At 49.2% G+C, this 20,702-nt stretch overlaps 2 protein-coding genes across 3 annotated transcripts; one reads left to right on the top strand and one right to left on the bottom strand.

Moving 5' to 3' along the window:
* The first annotated feature begins 673 nt into the window (after positions 1 to 673).
* Gtf3a (general transcription factor III A) lies at positions 674 to 8,617 on the top strand. The gene is made up of 9 exons (NM_001113570.1): positions 674 to 1,026; positions 2,585 to 2,685; positions 4,276 to 4,372; positions 4,931 to 5,019; positions 5,853 to 5,926; positions 6,346 to 6,426; positions 6,865 to 7,094; positions 8,121 to 8,180; positions 8,371 to 8,617. Exons 1-9 carry the CDS (start codon positions 832 to 834, stop codon positions 8,533 to 8,535), a joined length of 1,092 nt encoding a protein of 363 aa, NP_001107042.1. The 5' UTR covers positions 674 to 831; the 3' UTR covers positions 8,536 to 8,617.
* Mtif3 (mitochondrial translational initiation factor 3) lies at positions 7,885 to 19,083 on the bottom strand. Of its 2 annotated transcripts, none has more exon segments than NM_001115041.3 (4): positions 7,885 to 8,815; positions 9,712 to 9,872; positions 12,564 to 13,015; positions 19,019 to 19,083. In NM_001115041.3, coding segments are annotated over 3 exon segments (831 nt in total). In that variant the 5' UTR covers position 13,015; positions 19,019 to 19,083; the 3' UTR covers positions 7,885 to 8,596.
* Between the last annotated feature and the right edge of the window lie 1,619 nt (positions 19,084 to 20,702).

The following is a 20,702-nucleotide window of genomic DNA, read 5'->3' as shown; positions in this document are numbered from 1 at the left end:
CAAAAAAGCTTAAAGATTTCCCATGGTTATCTTCATCCACTAACAGTAAGACCGGTTCAGCCCTTCATAGATGCACAGCACTTTTTTTTTCTTTTCTTTTTTTCCGGAGCTGGGGACCGAACCCAGGGCCTTACGCTTGCTAGGCAAGCGCTCTACCATTGAGCTAAATCCCCAACCCCTGCACACCACTTTTTAAGGAAGGATTCACAGAGGTTATTTTTCAGTCTCTGCCATTATGGAGGTTAAATCAGGCTGAGGGAAAAGTGGAAATCCCACAGCTAAAAATACCCCCCAAACACTAAGGACTCAGTGACACAAAGAGAAAGTTGACAAAACAACAACCAACACAACTGACGTCAGAAATTAAGGTTTAATTGGTCCGGGTTAAGTTCTGGGCTTTGGAATTTTGAAAAATTTCCACGTGACTCGAAGGAGCAGACAAGCTTGGGTTCCACTACGTTCTGAGGCTTGTGTCAGGATGCAGAGGGCAAAACTGGAATGTGAAGAACAGGCCACCTTAAGTCATGTCGGGTTAATATTTGGGACGTTTAAGCAGCGCTTCCTGTTTCCCTAAGACACGAACCAGGAGACCAGAGCCTGGCTGCCCGTCTCAGTCGAAGAGTCCTTGATGCGCATGTGCGGCCAGGCTACGCGACCGAGCCTCTCAGGGCATGCGCAATCCTGGCGCATGGGGTTTAATGGGCGGGACCTGGCGCCTTTGCGGGCCGCGTTCCCGGAAGTGTCGGGTCTCTGGGCGCCGGTAGCTTGTGTCCCGCGTTCCGGGGACAGCACGTGGCTGCCCCGCCTCGGCCCGGGCGCAGTTGCGTCGCCCTGGAGCCGCGGGTCTCGGTCGCGGAAGCGGTGTCGTCCCTGACCATCGCGGACGCGTTCGTTCGGGCCTGTGTGGGCCCCGCCCCGCCGCGCCCCGCGCTCCCCAGCAGGTTCATCTGCTCCTTTCCTGACTGCAGCGCTAGTTACAACAAAGCCTGGAAGCTAGACGCGCACCTCTGCAAGCACACGGGGGAGGTAACCTGGCCGCGGGTGTGCATGGTGGAGCCTGGCGCAGAGGTTGGGTCCTGGACTTGGCCGGGGCAGGTGCTCAGCAAAGACTGAGGTCTAGGACGTCAGGGTTTCTTGCAAGCAACAAGTGTGCACCCTTTCAATTGCAGGCGGGCTTTGGTCAAGTACCAAGGCTATGTGGGTTAGAGTGAACAGGAAAAGCCTTCCTGTTTGGCCCTTTCCCCTGGCTCCTCTATTTTGTTTTATGCACCTTGGTTTCTTTCTCTTGGCAGACTTGCCAACCCACTGTCATCATAACATCTTTGTGACTTTACCCCCGTTTCTCCTTGAACATTCTCTTCCTACATTTTGGCCTTTCTTTGTCCCTGTGTCCGAGTTAGAGCTTGCATTTTAGACCAGAATGCTGTTCTTTGGTTGGACAATTAAAGTTACGGTTTGTCATCATTATCATTATTGAGACAGGGTTTCTCTGTGTAGCCCTGGCTGTTCTGGAACTCACTTTGTAGGCCGGACTGGTCTCCAACTCAAGAGGTCCGCTTGTCTCTGCCTCCTAAGTGCTAGTATTTAAGGCGTGCACCACCACACCTGGCTTTGAAGTTGTGTTTATTGTTCCAGATTGGACAATAATTTGACTAGTACGGGTCCTACTGTAGGACTGGATCTGAACAAGGTTCTTTGACTTTATGCTGAGCAGTGCGGCTCACTTACGTCTTCCTGTCCACTGGCAGTCTAGTACTGTGATGAAAGTCTTGGATCTCAGAGTATTCCCATAGTTAGGAAATATCCAATTGGATGTTGGGATATGCTGTAGCTTTACTGTGGGTTTCATGACAGCATCCCCTCCCCCACATCTGGGAGCCAAATTGGAGATCGCAGTTAGGGCTGGGAGATGTTTCCTTCGTTTACCTTTGCACCTATGAGCTTTTTCAGCTGTGACACATTTTCCTGTCTTTGTGCCTGATCTCTCTTACTGTAGACACAGAGGTCACCTGTGATGAGACACAGCCTGCTCCTTCTTCTGCCTCTCCTCCTTGGTGGTAAAATGGTATTATGGCAGAGAGATGCGCAGACAGGCTATCTGGGCTCATGTCAAATCAAACTTGAGAAGGGGTCTCCTGGGGAAGCCTGTGTCCCAAAGGAGCAAGCTAACCTACCTGCCTGTCAGATGCTGTCCATCCACAGAACAATAATAATCTGTGTGCTATGGTGACTCGTGAAAAGATGGGGCGTTTTTTGATGTGGAACTCGGTGCAGCAGAATTAAGTCCTGCCCAAGTGCGGCAGGCATCTTTCTGAATGGACACGTCCCTGGAAGGAAGTGTCTGGTGTTGCCTGCCACAAATCAGACTTTTAACAACATAGAGCTGATGAGATGGCTCAGTGGGGAGGGACCAGACCTGAGGACCTTAACTGGATTCCTGGAACCCAAAGTGTAGAAGGAAAGAACTCCAGGAAGCTGTCCTCTGACCTCCACAAGAATGCAGTGGTACAAACATGTCCCCCTCCCCACAGAAATAACTTTAAAAAAGTAAACACTTCCTTTCCTCCCCTTTTCTTTCTGCTAGAGGCCGTTCGTTTGTGACTATGAGGGCTGTGGCAAAGCCTTCATCAGGGACTACCATCTGAGTCGACACATCCTGATTCACACCGGAGAAAAGCCATTTGTGTGAGTAGGGGCTGACTGGCCACGGGAGTAGGTTGTGTCGTGTAGCCCCGGCAGGATGATGGCTGATTCTTAGGAGGAAGGACAGAGGGTGGGCTGGTGAGATGGCTTAGCGGGTAAAAGTACTTGCCACCACGCTTGACAGCCTGCGTTTGATCTTCAAAAGTGTTGTCTGTGGCTCAGACTGGCTCTCTCTTGTCACAGGCAGGTGACTTTATGACAGTGGTCATATCCCTTACTGTGTCATCGAGTGGCCTCTGCTGTTCTCTTACCTTCCCCTTTATGCTTGGCTCCCAGACATGACACTGGTGTGGCTTTGCTTAGCAACAATACTTCTTGTCCCTACCCTTGCCCCTGCCTCTGCCCCTGCCGTTTGGTGCCTGCCAGAACTTGTGACCCTGTTCTGCCCTGGGCTTGTGTTTACATGCCTGTGTTAGATGCTTACGCATTGGCTTGTGTCCTGACTGGAATTCAGAAGTGGAGTTGAAAGGTGTGGGGTACTCCAGGCTCCTTAGGGATCTGGGCTCCAAATTGGTCTCTGGGTCCCATTCTCATCTTAGGGCTTCAACCCTGTTTAGGGTCTTGCTGTGTCAAGGAGGGCAAGAGATGTGTTGTGTGCATTTTTTTTTTTTTTTTTTTTTTGGTTCTTTTTTTCGGAGCTGGGGACCGAACCCAGGGCCTTGCGCTTCCTAGGCAAGCACTCTACCACTGAGCTAAATCCCCAACCCGTGTTGTGTGCATTTTAGGCACCATGAGGCCACCTCTGTTTGCAGGGGCAGAGGTACATAGCAGCTCTCCCATGTGCTCTGTGGTCTCTGCACGCCGTCTTCCCATTGTGCCTTCGCATCTCTGGACCCCTTTGCCCAGGTGCACGGTGTGTAAGGAGAGTCTTCTCATGCAATGAGAAGACCCGGTTGGTTGCCCAGGGCCATGACATCTTCACAAGGGGCAAAACTCTTTCAAGGCCAAGGTTCTAACTCAAGTGGAACGAACTGGAGTGGTCTGTTGACATCCAAGAGGGGACAAGTGGCTCATGATCCTGTGCCAAGTACATGTTGTACGGGTGATGACAGAACTGGAGTCAGGCTCTCAGTTGAAAATGCAGCTTATGATGACATTTCTCACAAAAGGAAGGTTATTAGATTCTAACTTAAAGGAGCCCGAGCAATCTTCAGGCCTCTGAGGCCAGGGTTCCCCTCCCTTTGCCAGTGTATGGGGGCGGCTGGCTAGCCCAGTACGCTTTTGCCCAGTGTAGAAGCAAAGCATCCATTGTAGACTCCATCCAAGCAGGCCTGTGTGACATGCTTTGGTGCTTGGGACTATCAGTTTTGGTGGTGTCGTCTGCTCCCCACCCCCATTATACACATGTTCATGTGTGTCATTTGTGCCCTGTACTTGTGGAGACCAGAAGAGGGCATCAGGTCCCCTGGAACTGGAGTTAGATGGTTACAGGTCACCATGTGGGTGCCCAGAACTCTGGTGCCCAGGCCCTTTCCAAGAACAGCCAGGGTGTTAGCCATCGAGCCATCTCTCCAGCCCCCTAATGTCTCTCCCCACGGTGTGTTATGTATTGCTTCATATACTCTCTTGCAGTTGTGCAGATAATGGCTGTAATCAGAAATTCAGCACAAAGTCAAACTTGAAGAAACACATTGAACGCAAACATGAAAATCCACAAAAACAGTATGTGGTGAGTATGGCTTGATGTGTTTCAGCTTTCTGTTTTTACATTCACTACCAAAGTGAGTTTTATCTTGCTGGATATATAAGACAAGCATTGGCTGTCCTCATTGTTCAAGTTGTCACTTTGCAAACTGACTTGGGGCACATTCACGTGACTTGTTGGTGACCACCCCAGCACAAGCTTTTCTGAATGTTGCTGCTCTTTAAGCTTCTTGGGATGAAGCATTTTCACGGAGACTAAGTGGATGAAAGTTTATATTCCCTGAGATACTTCAATCCAGAGACTTTATTGTTTGATTTTAAAAAGGTTTATACTTTATGTGCAAGTGTTTGCCTGCATATGTGTCTGTATACCATATGCATGTTTGGTGCCTGTGGAGGTCAGAAGAGGGTGTCAGGTCCTGTGGAACTGGAGTTAGAGAAGGTTGTGAGCCACCACATGGATGCTGCACAAGAGAAGCCAGTGTTCCTAACCACTGAGCCATCTCTCCAGCCCTCGAAAGGACTTCAGCAACTGTTGATCCTCTCCTGTACTAAACCATGCATTTATTTTTTTTTTTAACAGTGCAATTTTGAAGGTTGCAAGAAGGCCTTTAAGAAGCACCAGCAGCTGAGAACCCATCAGTGCCAGCACACAAATGAGCCACTCTTCAGGTCGGTGCTTTGCCAGCACTCTAGAATTCAGAGTGGAAAGTAGAGATCAGGATCCCCGGGGAGGCGCTTGTGTGTGCCCACGGGGACTTGAAAAGTTCCATTGTTTCTCTAACATCCATTTTGCATGTGTGGGAGTCAGCTGTGCGAGCCTGTAGTCGTGGTTAAGCTTGAAGGGAGGTGAGGAGCTGCCGGTTCAGGTTTATGGCACGAAGTCATTGGGACTTTTATTTTCTTACTGTAGAACAGAAGTAATGGGCCTGAGGGATTCCTGAGCACTCACAAGGACAGGGTGGGGGTGGGGCTGCCTGCCTGCTGGGCAGTGTCTCCCTGCACAGTTGGGCTGATGGGGCCTTGCCCCTGGCTCCCACAGGCTACCTTTTGGCGCTGTGTGACAGTGTGGTCTCACCCACAGGCCTGTGGCCTGTCTGTGCTGGTGCCTGGGGCGCTGCACACCGACTTGTGTACATTTCGTGTTTTTCTGGTGCTGGTCCCCAGCTCGTGCTGTGTTCTCATCTGACCGTATGCAGCATATTGGGCAGACTACAGACAACAGCTCTCTGTCTGGTCCAGTGTAAACCAAGTCAGACAGCCTCTTGAAGTCACTTCTGCACCCACAAACTAGTTTGATAACACAAACAAAAGATGTGACTCTTTCTCAGAATAGTGTTTTGTGCTCCAAAGTTGGCCACGTCACTTGTCTTTGTATTTAGGACTGCAATATTTGTTTTGGTGACAGGCTTGGCGTGGGAAGAGATGGGCTTTGGTGTGGTGAAAGGATGTCAGAATTCTCCATGGAAAGGGTCTGGCTAACAATTTGCTTGCTTCTTTCCCAGGTGTACCCACGAGGGATGTGGGAAGCACTTTGCCTCCCCCAGCAGGCTGAAACGGCATGGGAAGGTTCACGAGGGTACGTAGATGGGGACTGTGCTGGCAGCCAGGCGCCTACTACCAGCAGGGTGTGCTGGGTCTGTTCGGTGGTCACACTGAGTAGACAGAGCTGTGTGACAAGCAAGAGCCTATTATGTTATCTGAGTGTTGGCCTCTCGTCCCAAGAGGCACCATGCTGTGTTCTGCCGCTGTCCTCGTTCCCACGAACACCCAGTGTTGGACTGTTACTGAGCACCCGGTTGTGTGCCACTTAAGTGTGTGAAAGTCTAGAGAGGAGGGGCTCTCAGAGCAGGGGACCCGCTGCGCTGCACCCAGCAGAGCGGCACTTTCGAGAGGAGGATGAGCACGTGACACGTGCTTTCTTTTTGGCTGTCATCAGGGTTTTCCCTGAGCATTCAGAAAAGGCAGTGGGTAACTTTTTGTTTTGTTTTTGAACAGGCTACCTATGTCAAAAGGGATGTTCCTTTGTGGGAAAAACGTGGACAGAGCTTCTGAAGCACACGAGAGAAGCCCATAAAGGTGAGGCAGGCAGGAGCTGTGGAAGAGCGGACGGTGTGCTTTGGGAGGCTGAGATACATGCTTGGGCCGGAAAGGAAGGGGTTCTGCATCGAGTTCTGTGTAGTGCTGGCAGGCGAGGGAGCCCTGCAGGCCTCGGCTGGTGCTGCTGTGCCCTGGCTTTCCTGAGGCCCTGCAGGACTTGGCAGATGCTGCTGTGTCAGAGGACAAAGGCAGATGCCACGCGGGCATAATTTCTTGTGTCCAGTCATGATGCCAGAGATGCCTGCTCCTTAACAGGTGAGGACGTTGGGAGCCATGAACTTGAGAGATTTGGAGCCATAGCAGTGGGATAAACTGAGGTTTCCTCTGAAGTCCCGGGTCTGTAGTCACAGGAGGAAGACATGTTACTCACGTGCTTGGGTAACAGGAAGTTGGTGAACCGTGTGTCTCTCCTGGCAGAGGAGGTGACCTGCACAGTGTGCCAGAAGATGTTCAAGCGCAAAGATCACCTTAAGCAGCACATGAAGACTCACGCTCCGGAGAGGGATGTGTACCGCTGCCCGCGGGAAGGCTGTGCAAGGACCTACACCACCGTGTTCAACCTGCAGAGCCACATTCTCTCCTTCCACGAGGAAAAGCGCCCATTTGTGTGTGAGCACGCTGGCTGTGGCAAGACGTTTGCAATGAAAGTGAGTGTCTCCTGCTCCGGACTGGTTGTTCACATCCGGCCTGCAGGTCCTCCAGGTTGACAAGCCCAGCCCCAGGCTCCCACTCTGACCCAACTGGGCCAGAAGCCCTGGGGTTGGGCGGCTGAACAGGCCACTTAACAAGCACTCTAGGGCAGCGGTTCTCAGCCTTCCTAATGCTGGGACACAATTACAGTTCCCATGTGGTGGGGGCCTCCAGCCATAAAGTCACTTAGTTGCTACTTCATAACTGTAATTTTGCTCTTGGTATGAATCCTACATATGATTCAGGATGTCTGGTGTATGACCCAGGGATTCTAGCCATGCTGAGTGGAGAGCCTGGGGCCTGTGTTTCTGTTTACTTAGCTGTATTCTGTGTGAGCCTAGGGCCTGGGAAAGGAGGTAGGTGGCACAAATGGACAACCTCTAGGCTCTGGGATCTTGGGTCAGGTGGGAACATGGTTCCTAGTGGGGAACTGAACAGTTTGCCTAGCTGGCGTCTAAAGAGCTCTTACTAATCCAAAGTCACTGAACATAACCCAGACCAGCCACGCCAAAGGTGCCGTGGTCACCACTGTCATAGCAAGTAGGGCAGAGGCCAGGTTTCCCCCTGGCCTTCAGGAACGCAGCTGAGGTAGACTCAGTTAAGCATGAGCTTGGACGTTCAAGCGGAGCAGGCTTTCCCTGCTCGGCCCCATCTAAAAGGCAGTACATTGGGATGGAGTCAGTTCCTAGCGCGTCAGCCGACTGACAGCCACTCTGCTAAGGAGTTGACTCTGGTCAGGGAGTCGGGTGAAGGTTACATCCACTACACAACAGAAAGGCAGCTGGTAGTTTATTATTGCATGGTGTCACTGCATTTTTAACGTTAGCAGACACCAAGAGGTTTTTTGGAACTGCTGGAGTATGGGTGGTTGTAAGCCACCATACGGGTGCTGGGAACTGAACCCCTGTCCTCAAGATATGCTCTAAGCATGGAGCCACCTCTCCAGGCCCAGATCAAGTCTCTTTCTTTCCCTTGTACTACAGCAAAGTCTCATGAGGCACAGTGTCGTGCACGATCCTGACAAGAAGAGGATGAAGCTCAAAGTAAGTGGCAGCTGCTTAGGCCAGCACCCAGCTGTAAGGCCTGCTTGGCATCTGTCCGTCCACCCTCCCACCCCACCATCCTGTGTGTCTGCCTGTTGAGGGTGTGACTCCCAGCAGGGGCTGATCTGTTGAGGTGGAGATCCGTTGAGAAACACAGGTAATTCTGATGGGGAATTCTGTTCTCTTAAAGGTTAGACCACCTCGGGAGAGACGCAGCTTGGCCTCGCGCCTCAGCGGGTACGTCCCTCCTAAGGGGAAACAAGAGCCCGACTGCTCCTTGCCTAACAGCACAGAGTCCAGCAGCAGCCCAGAGGCCACGATGCTCGCCCCAGCTGCGTTACTTACTGTCCACTAGTTGGGAGGGACTTCAGAGCGGCTAGCAGAGGCTTCTGGAGAAGCCCGGACTTCTCATTAAATCACTGACACAGGACGTCCGACTTGTTGCTGCTTCTGTCGTCTTTGCTCAAAGTGTCTCCTTTCTGGCTCTCCTGGGATTCTCTGTACGCCTTCTCTTCTTTCTTGCTCACATGACGAAAAACACACATGGAGGCAGTGCCTCCTCTAACGGCTTTCGGCCTGCTCAAGAAGGTTGCTATTCCAGGCATCGTCTGGAGAATCTGGTTAAATATCTCATCCTACAAAGGACAACAGTACATGGTTAAATTAAACTGGGGGTGTGATGAAATGTGAGCGTTCACATGACAGCACGCTTAGAGCTGCTGGGAAAGGCTGGTCTGGTCCTACGTTATCCTGTGTGACTGACATCCACACAGGAACTCATGCTCAACTCACACTGACAGACACTGACTGTCACAGCACAGAGCGTCTACACGCTCAAGCTTCCCCAAAATCAAACACTGGGTTTGGGACTTTGCAGAGTGCCTTTCTTGTTCTGAAGGGAGGGAGGCAGATCCCACTGGACTCCCCAAAGCCTGCCTGGTTGAGCTGTGACCTCTAAGTGTGTGATGCACATAGCCAAGGTTCAGACCCACTGTACCAGTGCAGCCTTAGGTGAAGCTGCAGTGAGCTAGGTTTAAACGCCAACAGCATGTGAATGCCAAGGACTCTAAACTAGTAAAGCTCTCCGGCGTGTGGAAGAGAGTCCTATGAACTGCCTACCTTTTCTATTTTAAGACGTAGCCGGCCAACAGTTTTTAAAGTAGAGTAACTTATAGCTTTCCTATTGCTTTAAAAGATACATGTGTATGGGTGTTCTGCCTGCATTTATTATGTGCAGTGTCCACAGAATCCAGAAGATGTCAGATTCTCCTGAAACGAGTTATAGCCAGTTAGGAGCTACCATGTACTTGCTGGGACCTGAACCTGGGTCCTTGGTAAGAGTAGTCAGTGCTCTAACCACTGAACCATCTCTAGCCCCCAGAACAATCCACATGTGACAAATCTAATGGAAAACACACTAAGCCTAGTTTGACACTAAGAAGCTGGGAGTATTCTGTGGTAGGCTCACCCTGTTTTTCTACAATCTTATCTTTGCATCAGAGACCAGCGCCCCGCGGGTGCTCACACTTACCATCTCACTCCCGGGCTGCTCTGCGTCTTTCCTCTTCTTTATGGTGACTTGAACATGGTACTTTTTCTCAATCCACTGTTGAATCTGTTTACTCTTGGTGTCCAAATCATGCTGTCCAATATTTGAGGAAAAAATGAGCTCCTTTGTCACAGTTGGTCCTGCTTGGGGACAGTGACGTTTAGTGCTCCATCGATCTGTTTCCTACTCTTTGACACCTCTACTTCCACTTCCACCCACAGATGGTAAGATCTGAAGCCTGATAGGCCACCACAGCCATCCGTGCACTCTCAGCCCCAGGGACGGGAGACCGGCATAAAGGCTTGTTTTGGTTTGGTTGTTTTTGGAGCTGAGGGCCGAACCCAGGGCCTTGGGCTTGCTAGGCAAGCGCTCTACCACTGAGCTAAATCCCCAACCCCTAAAGGCTTGGTTTTTTTTTTTTAATCTTTATTAACTTGAGTATTTCTTATTTACATTTCGATTGTTATTCCCTTCCCGGTTTCCTGGTCAACATTCCCCTAGCCCCTCCCCCTCCCTTTCTATATGGGCTTCCCCTCCCCATCCTCCCCCCATTACCACCCTCCCCTGCAACAATCATGTTCACTGGGGATTCAGTCTTGGCAGGACCAAGGGCTTCCCCTTCCACTGGTGCCCTTACTAGGTAGGGTCAGTCCATGTATAGTCTTTGGGTAGTGGCTTAATCCCTGGAAGCTCTGGTTGGTTGGCATTGTTGTTCATATGGGGTCTCGAGCCCCTTCAAGCTCTTCCAGTCCTTTCTGATTCCTTCAACAGGGGTCCTATTCTCAGTTCAGTGGTTTGCTGCTGGCATTCGCCTCTGTATTTGCTGTATTCTGGCTGTGTCTCTCAGGAGAGATCTACATCTGGTTCCTGTTGGCCTGCACTACTTTGCTTCATCCATCTTATCTAGTTTGGTGGCTGTATATGTATGGGCCACATGTGGGGCAGGCTCTGAATGGGTGTTCCTTCTGCCTCTGTTCTAAACTTTGCCTCCCTATTCCCTGCCAAGGGTAAAGGCTTGTTGTTTTTAATGTGCTAAATAATATTTAAAACTTGCTAAGCTTGTGGGTGTGCTTGTGAGTGCAGGCGTGGGTGGGGGTGGGGTCAGGACAACCCCGGGTGTTGGTCCTCACCTTCTACCTTGTTTTCACACTGTACCCCCCTCGTCCTATGTCTCCCTATAGGACCAGGCTTGCAGACCCCACACTGGCTACTGAGACTGGCTCTTCCTTGGTTCTGGGGCTTCAAACTAGCACTTGTGCACAGGCATTTGGACCCAAGGAACCATCCCCCAGACCCAGTGTTAGACAGAGCTATAGACCTGAGAGAAACAATGAGACACAAGCAGGCAACTCACAGAAGTGCCTCAGACGGTAGAAGGGTGACATGACGGCGAGCAGGGCCTCCTCACTGACACTGACAGTGTGACAGTACACAGAGGAGCCTCGGCTGACGCTGTGGCTGGCAGCCTGGTCCCTTTAGGTTCACAGAACCCAGAGCTGTTCATAAAGAATGAACAACTGGGAAGAGGCCCATGCCATGGAAAAAGATTAACAAATTTGATGGATTCCTATTAGTTGTCGTGGTAATTATAATTTACCCTATAATTTATAGATCTTGAAAACAATGTGCCATTTTTTAAAAAAGCAATCTGCACGCCGTTTCTGAACATGTGTCACATTAACACTGGCTCAAGTCCATGAGAGCACACAGGAACATCTGGGGAGGACTTCAACTTTTCCGTACTGTTCAGATGTTAACTCTGAATCACAGCCAGTTCATCACTGATTTTAGATGATAGGTAACACCTGTTTACTACCTTTTCTCGTAGGCTTTTAGATTTGAAAAGTTCTTAGCACCCCCTTGCTTCCCACCAGTTGCCTCTGGGTCTCGGTCAGAATGAGGTAAAACCTCGCAGACATTGGCCCTTCAAGGTCTCCATTCTCTTCAACATTTTCTGGCTGTGCCATGGTTTGACATCCTTATCCCCCTGGTTGGTTTCCTTTGAAAGCCTGTTTTCTGGTCGGCATTCCTGTGGTTATAAAATGGGTTTTCCTTCCTCACAGTGCACAGCCTTGTACAGTTAGGCTAGGGCCCCATCCTTGTCACACTGTGAAGGCCATGGAGTAGCCTTCCACCACTGGGAGCCATCAAAGGCCAACCAGTCTTAGTACTCAGTTCCTGGCTTCTGAGTGGCTTCCATGACAAGTGCCTGGGAAGGTGACTGGCTGTGCACAAAGGCAAGAGGCGCTCTGTGATTTACAAGGTGCTTAAAAGGCGGAGCGACAGGAGAGGGTTAGATCTGGTGGACATCTCTCTATCACTTCACTGCCCTATCAGTGCCCCACGAGGCTCAGTACTGCATTTGGAGCCAAGGCTGCAAGATGGGAAGGCAACTTCTCCCCCACTTTACAGTTTTACAGGAAGAGACAATGGACACGGGGCATCAGAAAGGAAGGGAAAGGATGACGTGGGGGATGGAGGAACTGCCCCAGAGGAGTGCGGTGAAACCAGAAGCACAGAGGCTGCCAGTGTCTCCTGTCCACGGCACCTCGGCAAACATGAAATTGAGTGCTGCTGGGTTGTTCAGAAGCAGTGGTTCTCACCCTTCCCAATGCTGTGTCCCTTTAATACAGTTCCCCATGTTGTGGTGACCCTCAATCATAAGATTATGTTACTGCTACTTCGTAACTGTCACTTTGCTACTGTTATGAATCATAACAATTATCTGACACACCACCCTGTGAAAGGGTCATCCACCCCTCAAAGGGTTCAAAACCCACAGGTTGACAACCACCGTTCCAAAGGATTCAAGGCACAAACACTGGAACACCTACCAGTTTTGGGCTTGGCCTTTTCCTGTTCCCGGATTCTTAGTCGCTCCTGGTGGATCTGCGCTCCGGTCATGAGCTGGTACTCCGGTGGCTCTGAGGTGGTGTTCCTCTGCACCAGCCTCAAGTCCTGCTTGTCCATGAGTCTTATCACATCCGCTCGGTGCATCGTCCCCAGGTCGACGCCCTTCTCATCCAGGACGCGGATAACTCGCTCACTAATCTTCCGCCCTGTGTTAGAAAAAGCATCCCTTCTTTTCTGTCTCCTCTCACCCTCGGTGTCGCCCACAGTACTAAAACCTTTTGCAGAAATCAGGTGCAACAGCTTCGGGGTAGACGCAGTCAGGGAAGGCCGTGCCAGGTCTGGCTTCACAGTGTGTCTTCGGAAACATCTCCTGAGTAAGCTGCTGTCAGTCTTCATGGCTTGTGGCATCAGCCTCTTCAGAAGAACAGCCATCCTAGTAAAGAAACGGGAAGTTTATTACAGCGCAGCCACTGATGCCGATGGGCTGCTGGGGTGCTGCTGAGGGCGGCACGGGTGGGTCTGTGGAGCCTTACAGCACACAGACCAGCACATCCGCCTGCAGGAAGGCAACACAGAGACATGGACTCTTGGCTGCCACTGTCCCTAGTGCAGCTGGCGTGCTACGTCAATCTCTTTTTCTTCCACATTCATGACATCTATTTTCTCCTAGGTCCTGCAGTGCCAGCTCCAAAAGCTAAGTTCATATGGGGTTTGTTTACGAGGACGTAGCAGAAATGCCGCTTCAGGGGCTGCAGAGATGGCTCAGAGGTTAAAAGTCCTTTGCTTTTTTTTTTTCCTAGAGGATTGGATTCCCAGCACCCACATGGTGTCCACATGTTCAACTGTAACACTAGTTCCAAGGGATCCCACATACTCTTCTAGCCTCTGGGGGGGACTGCACGTATGCGCTGCACAGATCACACACACATTGGGATAAGCATTTGTAAAACATAAGAAATAAAAAAATGAATGACACGTTGATGTTTTTAAAAAATGCCTCCTTACCACAATAAAGCAATACAAAGCGTTTCTCTCGTCTCTCACTGTGCTTCACGTCCATGTCTTTAATCCCAGCACCGAAAGGCTGGGGGGGGGGGGGGGAGGTGGAGGGATCTCTATTGAGTTCCAGGCCAGCCTGGTCTACACAGTGAGGCCTATTTCAGATGAAAAAAAAAAAACCCACAAATTCATAATTTTTATTTATTATTCAGAATTCCTTATTAAGGGCCTGAGGATTTGGGTCAGTGGTAGAGAATTTGCCTAATGTGTGCAAAGCCCTTGGTTTAATCCTTAGAGCAACAATCTTAGAAATCTTTCTGTAGAGGACGGTAGGACAAACAGCATGAGTTGAAACTGGTTTCTTCCTCCAGCCACAACCAGCCATGATCTGTTCCAAAGTGGGCAGCAGACCACCAGCAAATACCACGGTGCCTGCTCTGGTGTCTATCCCATGATATCCTATACAGATACCTGGCTCCAGGTCTCCCTGAGAGGATTATAATTGTGTTTGGTGGTGACACTTCATTTATAGTTTGGCAGCATGAAGGGGCTCCCTTCAGCCGGTTGTATAATTTAAACATTAAGGAAAATGGCTGTAATTCCCTTCAACACGCTGAATATGCAAACATCTATTAGGACGCTAATTGCCACTGTGTGTCACTGTCACACCCCGACTCCATTGAAAACTGGTAAATTGGTAATTCAGCAGAAAGACCTAAGCATTTATTCTTTTTAAGAGAAACTGTGCCCATCTATGTTGATGAGGAAAGCTCTCCTTCCCAGCATAGAGATGGCGATAATAACGACAGTAAGAATAACCACCACCACCACCTCCTCCACCACCATTTTGCCACCAATGAAAATGCTCATTTAGTCAATAATTAAACATCTTCACGTACAAGGCTGAGGCCGGAGTGTTACTCACACACTGCGTCCAGATTAAATATGTAAAAGCGCTTTGCTAATGAGGAAGCTCGCTGTCGCCATCATGACCAACGGTCAGAGCCAGAGCGGCATTGCCACCAGAGGAAAAACATGACACCCCAGGCAGGCCTCCTGATTCGAAGGTGCTGCAAATACGCAGAGCCTTCCACAACACAGCCTTGCCCTGGGTAATCCAAACTGGCCAGCCTCTCCACCAAGCTCCCAGAACAAGGCTGGACCCAGAGAGGAAAGACCTGGAGGACACCACAGGGAAGCGATCTCACAAACCCAGACTATGAGCGAGACAGTAGCTTGGTGACAATGAAAGGGGAAGATGGGCTGATTTTTGAATAAAAAGCTAGGGAAATTACAAAATGGAACGTGTTTGAGAAAAATCCTCGGAAGAGGATTAGGGAAATAGGAATACAGATTAGGTACTGGAAACTTGCAAAAAGTGCTGTCAGTTTCTCAGTGTGAGAATAAAATTCTCAGGGAACAAGCCCTGACGTGTTTAGGATCGTGGCATGTGTCATTCTGAACTAGCTCAGCTGGAAATGGGAGTTAGAAAATGGAGTTATGGCAGCATTGACTGAATCTCGTTACGTGGCTGCTAGTTCTTCGTCTCTCCGTTCTTTGCTTTGTTCAAAGAAAACAAACAAGAACTGGTGGCCCAGAAGCTCAGTAGTCATGTCACTGTGATGAACCCAGCCTGCAGTGACCAGGTGTCATCTTACTGAACTGAACGGACATGTTGGCTTTGTGCGTTATCCTGCTTGGTTCTCTATGTCAACCTCACACAAGCTAGAGTCATCTGGTCACGTCTGTGGGCAAGTGTTGAGTAAATGCTAAGTGTAGTAGAAGGTCCAACCCACTGTGGGCACTACCCATCCTGGGTGGTAGGAAAGGCAGGCTGAGAAGCCCTGGGGAGCCAGCTGGTGGTCTTACTTTGGTTTCTACCTCCAGGTTCCTGTCCTGACTTCCCTCAATGATGAACTATGATTTGGACATGCAAGCCAAATAAACCCTTTCTTCTCCAAGTAGTCTGCTTTTGGGTTATGGTGTTTTATCTCTCAAAGTAATAGAAAGTAAACTGGGGTATGCGTATTACTATGTAGGTACACACACACTTACCATTAGTTTCACAGCCTGTGAATAAGTGAACTAGAAATACAGATTTTACAAACGTGCAATTCTGAAGGTTTTTGTAACACGTATGAACTTGATTCTCCATTTCCTTTTGGTCAAACCAAAATCTCAAAGGTTTTCACTGTCTCAAATGACAAGGGTCAAGGACAGCTTACACACATTCTGATAACTCTCAGCTGAGGCTATTTGGAAACGAGAGGCCGGTCAGCATCCATCACCTGGGGATGCTTTCAGCATATAGACACCCTCTCTGCTTTTCTGTGAAGTGTCACTGAGCCAGGACGTTCCCGTGAGTCTTCCTCTGCTAGCCGTAGATATGAGGCTGAGCAGACCAGCATCAAATAAAGAACGGAAGACAACTGGGGGTAAGCTGGACTCTCCTTCCTTCCAAGGCCTCAATACTGTGGAAGCCATGTTTCTCAGTGACTCCAAATGCAGGCATTTATAGTATGAGATGCTCGTTCCCGATTGGCAGCCAGCTACTCAGACCTTACGGAAATCATGCTGTATCACATGGGTCTCACAGCTGACGCCACACTGAAGAAACAGTCCACACAGAGGAGCACCTCTGAGAAAGTATGAGTAGCATTCTCAGAATGAGCGACAGAATGTCGACTCAATTATGTCAAAGGGACATGAGACCCAGTAATTTTAATGTTTGATACACATATCCAGTAAGAAACGGAAATGATTTAAATACTGGGTCACAAACTGACAGACTATGAGGCATGTCTCTCTTTACTCGCTGTGTCTTTGGGTTGTACTGCCTATACGTATTTTTAGAGATTGATTTTATTCCTTATTTATGTATATGCATCTGCCTGTGTGTCTGCACACATGTATGTGGGTGCCCACGGAGGCCAGAAGTTGTCAGACAACAACTGGCAGGTGGTTGTGAGCCGCCCAATATGGGTGCTGGGGACCAGATCTGGGAGAGCGAACCACCCCTTAACCTCCGAGTCATCTCTCCAGCCCCTGCATATGTTCTCATAAGTCTTCTATTGGTTTTAGTAACTCCAATTAACACATACACAATTACTCACAGAGAATGCCCTCAGGCCTCTTCCCAGGCAATCTGCACCTCCACTCCGAGCCAGCGCCAGTCACTATCCTGATTTTACTGTATCGTTGTCTGTTCCAAGAGAGCATGTGTCTCTGTCATAAGACACGGCAGTATGCTTCATTTCTGGGGCTGTGGCACTGGGTTATAGCTTCTCACTTATTTCACTGGGTTATAGCTAGGCACTCTGACTGCCTAGTTTTATTATCAACAAATGCTTGAGCTGCTCCGGCCTGGGATCTTATGGATAAAGCCAGCACTCTGGTTCTTTTTTTTTTTTTTTTTTTTGGTTCTTTTTTTTCGGAGCTGGGGACCAAACCCAGGGCCTTGCGCTTCCTAGGCAAGCGCTCTACCACTGAGCTAAATGCCCAACCCCAGCACTCTGGTTCTTAAGCCTAAAAGAATGGCTGATGACCACATGACCCACATTGTCCTTACGATCTACCGTGTTCTTTCTGAGGCAGCAGTGAGGGTTTGCAACGAACATTCCTAGAATACAATTTAAATGTGTCTGAGTATCCAGTTTCTTTCTTCCTTTTTTTTCTCCTTTTCCAAGACAGGGTTTCTCTGTGTAGCTCTGGCTATCCTAGAACTCGCTAGACCTGTAGACCAGGCTGGCCTCAAACTTAGAGGTCTGCCTGCCTCTGCCTCCCAAGTGCTGGAGTTAAATAAAGGTGTGTGCCACCACCACCCAGCAGTATCCAGCTCCTTAAACTAGGGGCTGCTTAACTGACTGTGGTAGCTGAAAGAAAATGGCATCAGAATGAGGAAAAACCAATTCATTCACAAACACCTACAAGATGGACCCAGGGTGCTTCTGCCAATGTGCTCCCGTGTTGCAGCTTGCCATCCCACTGCAGCCTTCCATGGTGAACTTACCTGGTCTCGTCAAAACACACAACAAGCCGACTCCATGCCTACTTTGCTCTCAGAGAACACAGCACCAGCAAATGCTAACTGCCTGAAACGCCTCAATACAGAACCATTACTCATGGTTCCCACAGTCTTCTGCTCTTATAACTTTTAGCACTTTTCTGCTAATATTCTTCAGTATGAGCCCAATTAGATTATCTCTACGCTGTAATGTATTACGGTGCTCCAAACTCCATTTGAGTTCCCGAGTTGAGTTTCCTAATACAGTATCGACAACAGTAATAATAAATAATGAATTATGGCCTGTGATTAGGGCAGGATTTCCAATAATTTCGGAAGTGATCCTATACATACAAATGCTATTTATCAACCCAGCCTTCTCAGGGCGGAAAAATTATAAAACTCTATCGGTTAACTCTGAAAAGTGTTGTCTGTGCTCACAGTCTACATTTTCTAATATTAAGCAAAGATTCAGGGCCAGCGAGACGGCCCAGTGAGTAAGGGTGCTTGTCTGTCTGTCTGTCTGTCTGTCTGTCTGGTGTGTCTGGGAACCCATGCCAGGGTGCCAGTGTAGAAGTCAAAGGACAACCTTGTGGAGTTAATTCTCTCCTTACACCTTAGGTTCCAGGCGTTGAACTGTTTACTTTGCCTACTAACACAATGATAGTTACTGATTTTCTTTCTTTCTTTCTCTTTGAGACTGGATCTCACTGCCGTAGACCAGCCTGGCCTCCAACTCACAAGAGCCTGCCTCTGCCTCCGAGGAACAAGGCTAAAAAGCACCAGGCACCACACCTGGCCCGACACTTATTCCTATCATTTACTTCTTCACCTGTTTTCTGAATTGCTACACTTCATAGTCATGAGGTCATATTGACACCTATTCACTCCAGAAGGAATGGGTTCTAGGAAATTCCATATTTTGTGAAAATAACTTTGGCTTCATCCTATGACTGAATTCTCTCACCTTCTTTTCTGTAAGGTTGTTTCAAAAGTCCTGGCACGGTGGTGTACGCCTTTAATGCCAGCACTTCGGAGGTAGAGGCAGGCGGATTTCTATAGGTTTGAGGTCAGATTGGTCTACACAGTGTGCTTCAGGACAACCAGAGCTACATAGTGAGACCCTGTTTCAAAAACATCAAAAATCAAAGAAAAAAAAAAGCCTCACAGGGGGTCCGCAGCAAACACGCCCACCAGGGGCCACGCCCACCAGGATGCCCGCTGTCCTACACCCTACCCTGCCCCCAAATCTGTAAAAGCAGCGCGCTCTCTGGGAATGCGAGGCTGTGGCCCTCCCGAGCTTGGCAACTGGGCTCAACCCCGAAGCCTGGTGCTGCCACCACCCCACGTCCACTGAGGGCTCTCTGCAAAGACTGTTCTCAGAACATGCCCTCCCACCTCAGCCCCGCCGCCCAGCCCTCATCTTAGCGTTACCTGGGTCGGGTTAGGTGAGCAGGAAGAACTGGAAAGTCCGTACACGGGCTTCGCCGAAGGGCCGCGTCGGCTTCCGTAGCAGGCGGAACTTCCTGAGTCTTTTAAAGGGGAGGTGCAGCTGCGGGCTGCAGTTTCCGCTAGTGGAATAAAGTCCTCCGACCAAAAAAAAAAAAAAAAAAGTGCAGCAGGCCTGAGCAAGAAACCCTGGAACAGTCACTGCATCGCGTCTGCCAGTTACATTAACACCAATTGAATAATGCCTTCTACAGTGCTTCATAAATGTCCAGACAACTGCTGTGCAGTATTAGAATAATGCCACCTGCGAATGAGCAGGTCTGGGTAGTGAAAGCTCTGGCTGGGTAACAGGGTGCAAGCTTCCTTCACAAGACTGCTCTCTTCTGAGAAAAAATGATGGATTCAGGTTCGAGTGCTGTCGGAACTGGGAGAAATCATAACAGATCCCCCACACGCCGGATGATTGGCTCCGTTGCCCAGAGTCAGGCAAGAGGGAAGTCAGAAACTTCAAGCCCCTGAGTGTTGCACTTGCTAGCTGTTGGGGCCCCCGCACCCATGTTACTAGGGTTTTAATTTTACCCCCTACTTTTGTCCCTGCTTTTCTCTGTTCTTCATCAGGGAATTCCTTAGTGAAGCCGCTAAATGTGGGAGTGTGTTCCTTCTGTGAAAAGAGGTATACGCGTTTGGCTGCGTTTATAGTCTATAATATATAATTTATACACCATGGGAACACTTGTCTTATTTAATCCTCACCAAATAACTCAATCAGGGTAATACCCAATTACAACTATTGCTGGTGCATCAGAATAACATCCTTTTATTGCAAATGAGGAACCTAGGTCATCCATAAATAGCTTTAGAGCCACACCCAAGTCTCCCTTTCCTCATCAGATCACAGCCTGTGGCCCATGAGTCTTGTATCTGTGATATGGCAAAGCTGAAGCTATTCTGTATGACCCAAAGGCCAGGGCTGGGCTCAGCATGTCAGCCATCTCTAAGTGAAATGAAGAATTACAGATGCTTTTTATTCTGCCAGAATTAATCCTCGATGGGGAGATAGAAGCATAGTTGTGGGGATAAAGTGTGGAGCCTACCCCTAGGCAGACAGGTCCATAGTGGTTGTAAGTGCTCACGCTTGCCATAATGTTTCTGTAAGCACCACAGTTCTAAGCACTTAACATGTACTGAGTTAGTTTACCCCTCAAGATACCCTCATGATACACAGTCATCATTACCCATTTTGTAGATGAGGGGACTGGGACAGGAAGATGTTACATGACTTGTCCCATCATTACGCTATTAGCAGAATCAAGAATGTAAAAAGCAGGCTGGAGGCATAGCTCAGTGGTTAATAGTGTTGCTCTTTTCAGAGGGTCTGGGTTCTGTTCTCAGCACTCCCAACTGCCTGTAACTCTACTTCTAAGAACTCCAGTGCCCTCCTACTACCCGAGAGGTGCTTGCATGCATGTGGTGTACATGCAGAGATGCAGGCACACGTATACATACATAAACATAAATGAGTCTAAAAAGATTTTAAAAGGAGAACTAAGAATGAAGGACTGGGGAAATAGTTCAGTGACAGATTGTCTTAGGGTTTTCATTGTTGTGAAGACACACGGTGACCAAGAACTCTTGTAAGGGACAACATTTACTTGGGGCTGGCTGACAG

Source organism: Rattus norvegicus, chromosome 12 (assembly GCF_021556685.1).
Source record: "Rattus norvegicus strain SHRSP/BbbUtx chromosome 12, alternate assembly SHRSP_T2T, whole genome shotgun sequence".
Taxonomy (NCBI): Eukaryota; Metazoa; Chordata; class Mammalia; order Rodentia; family Muridae; genus Rattus; species Rattus norvegicus.
Note: the sequence above shows the minus strand (reverse complement) of the source record. Positions and strands in the feature narration are given on the sequence as shown.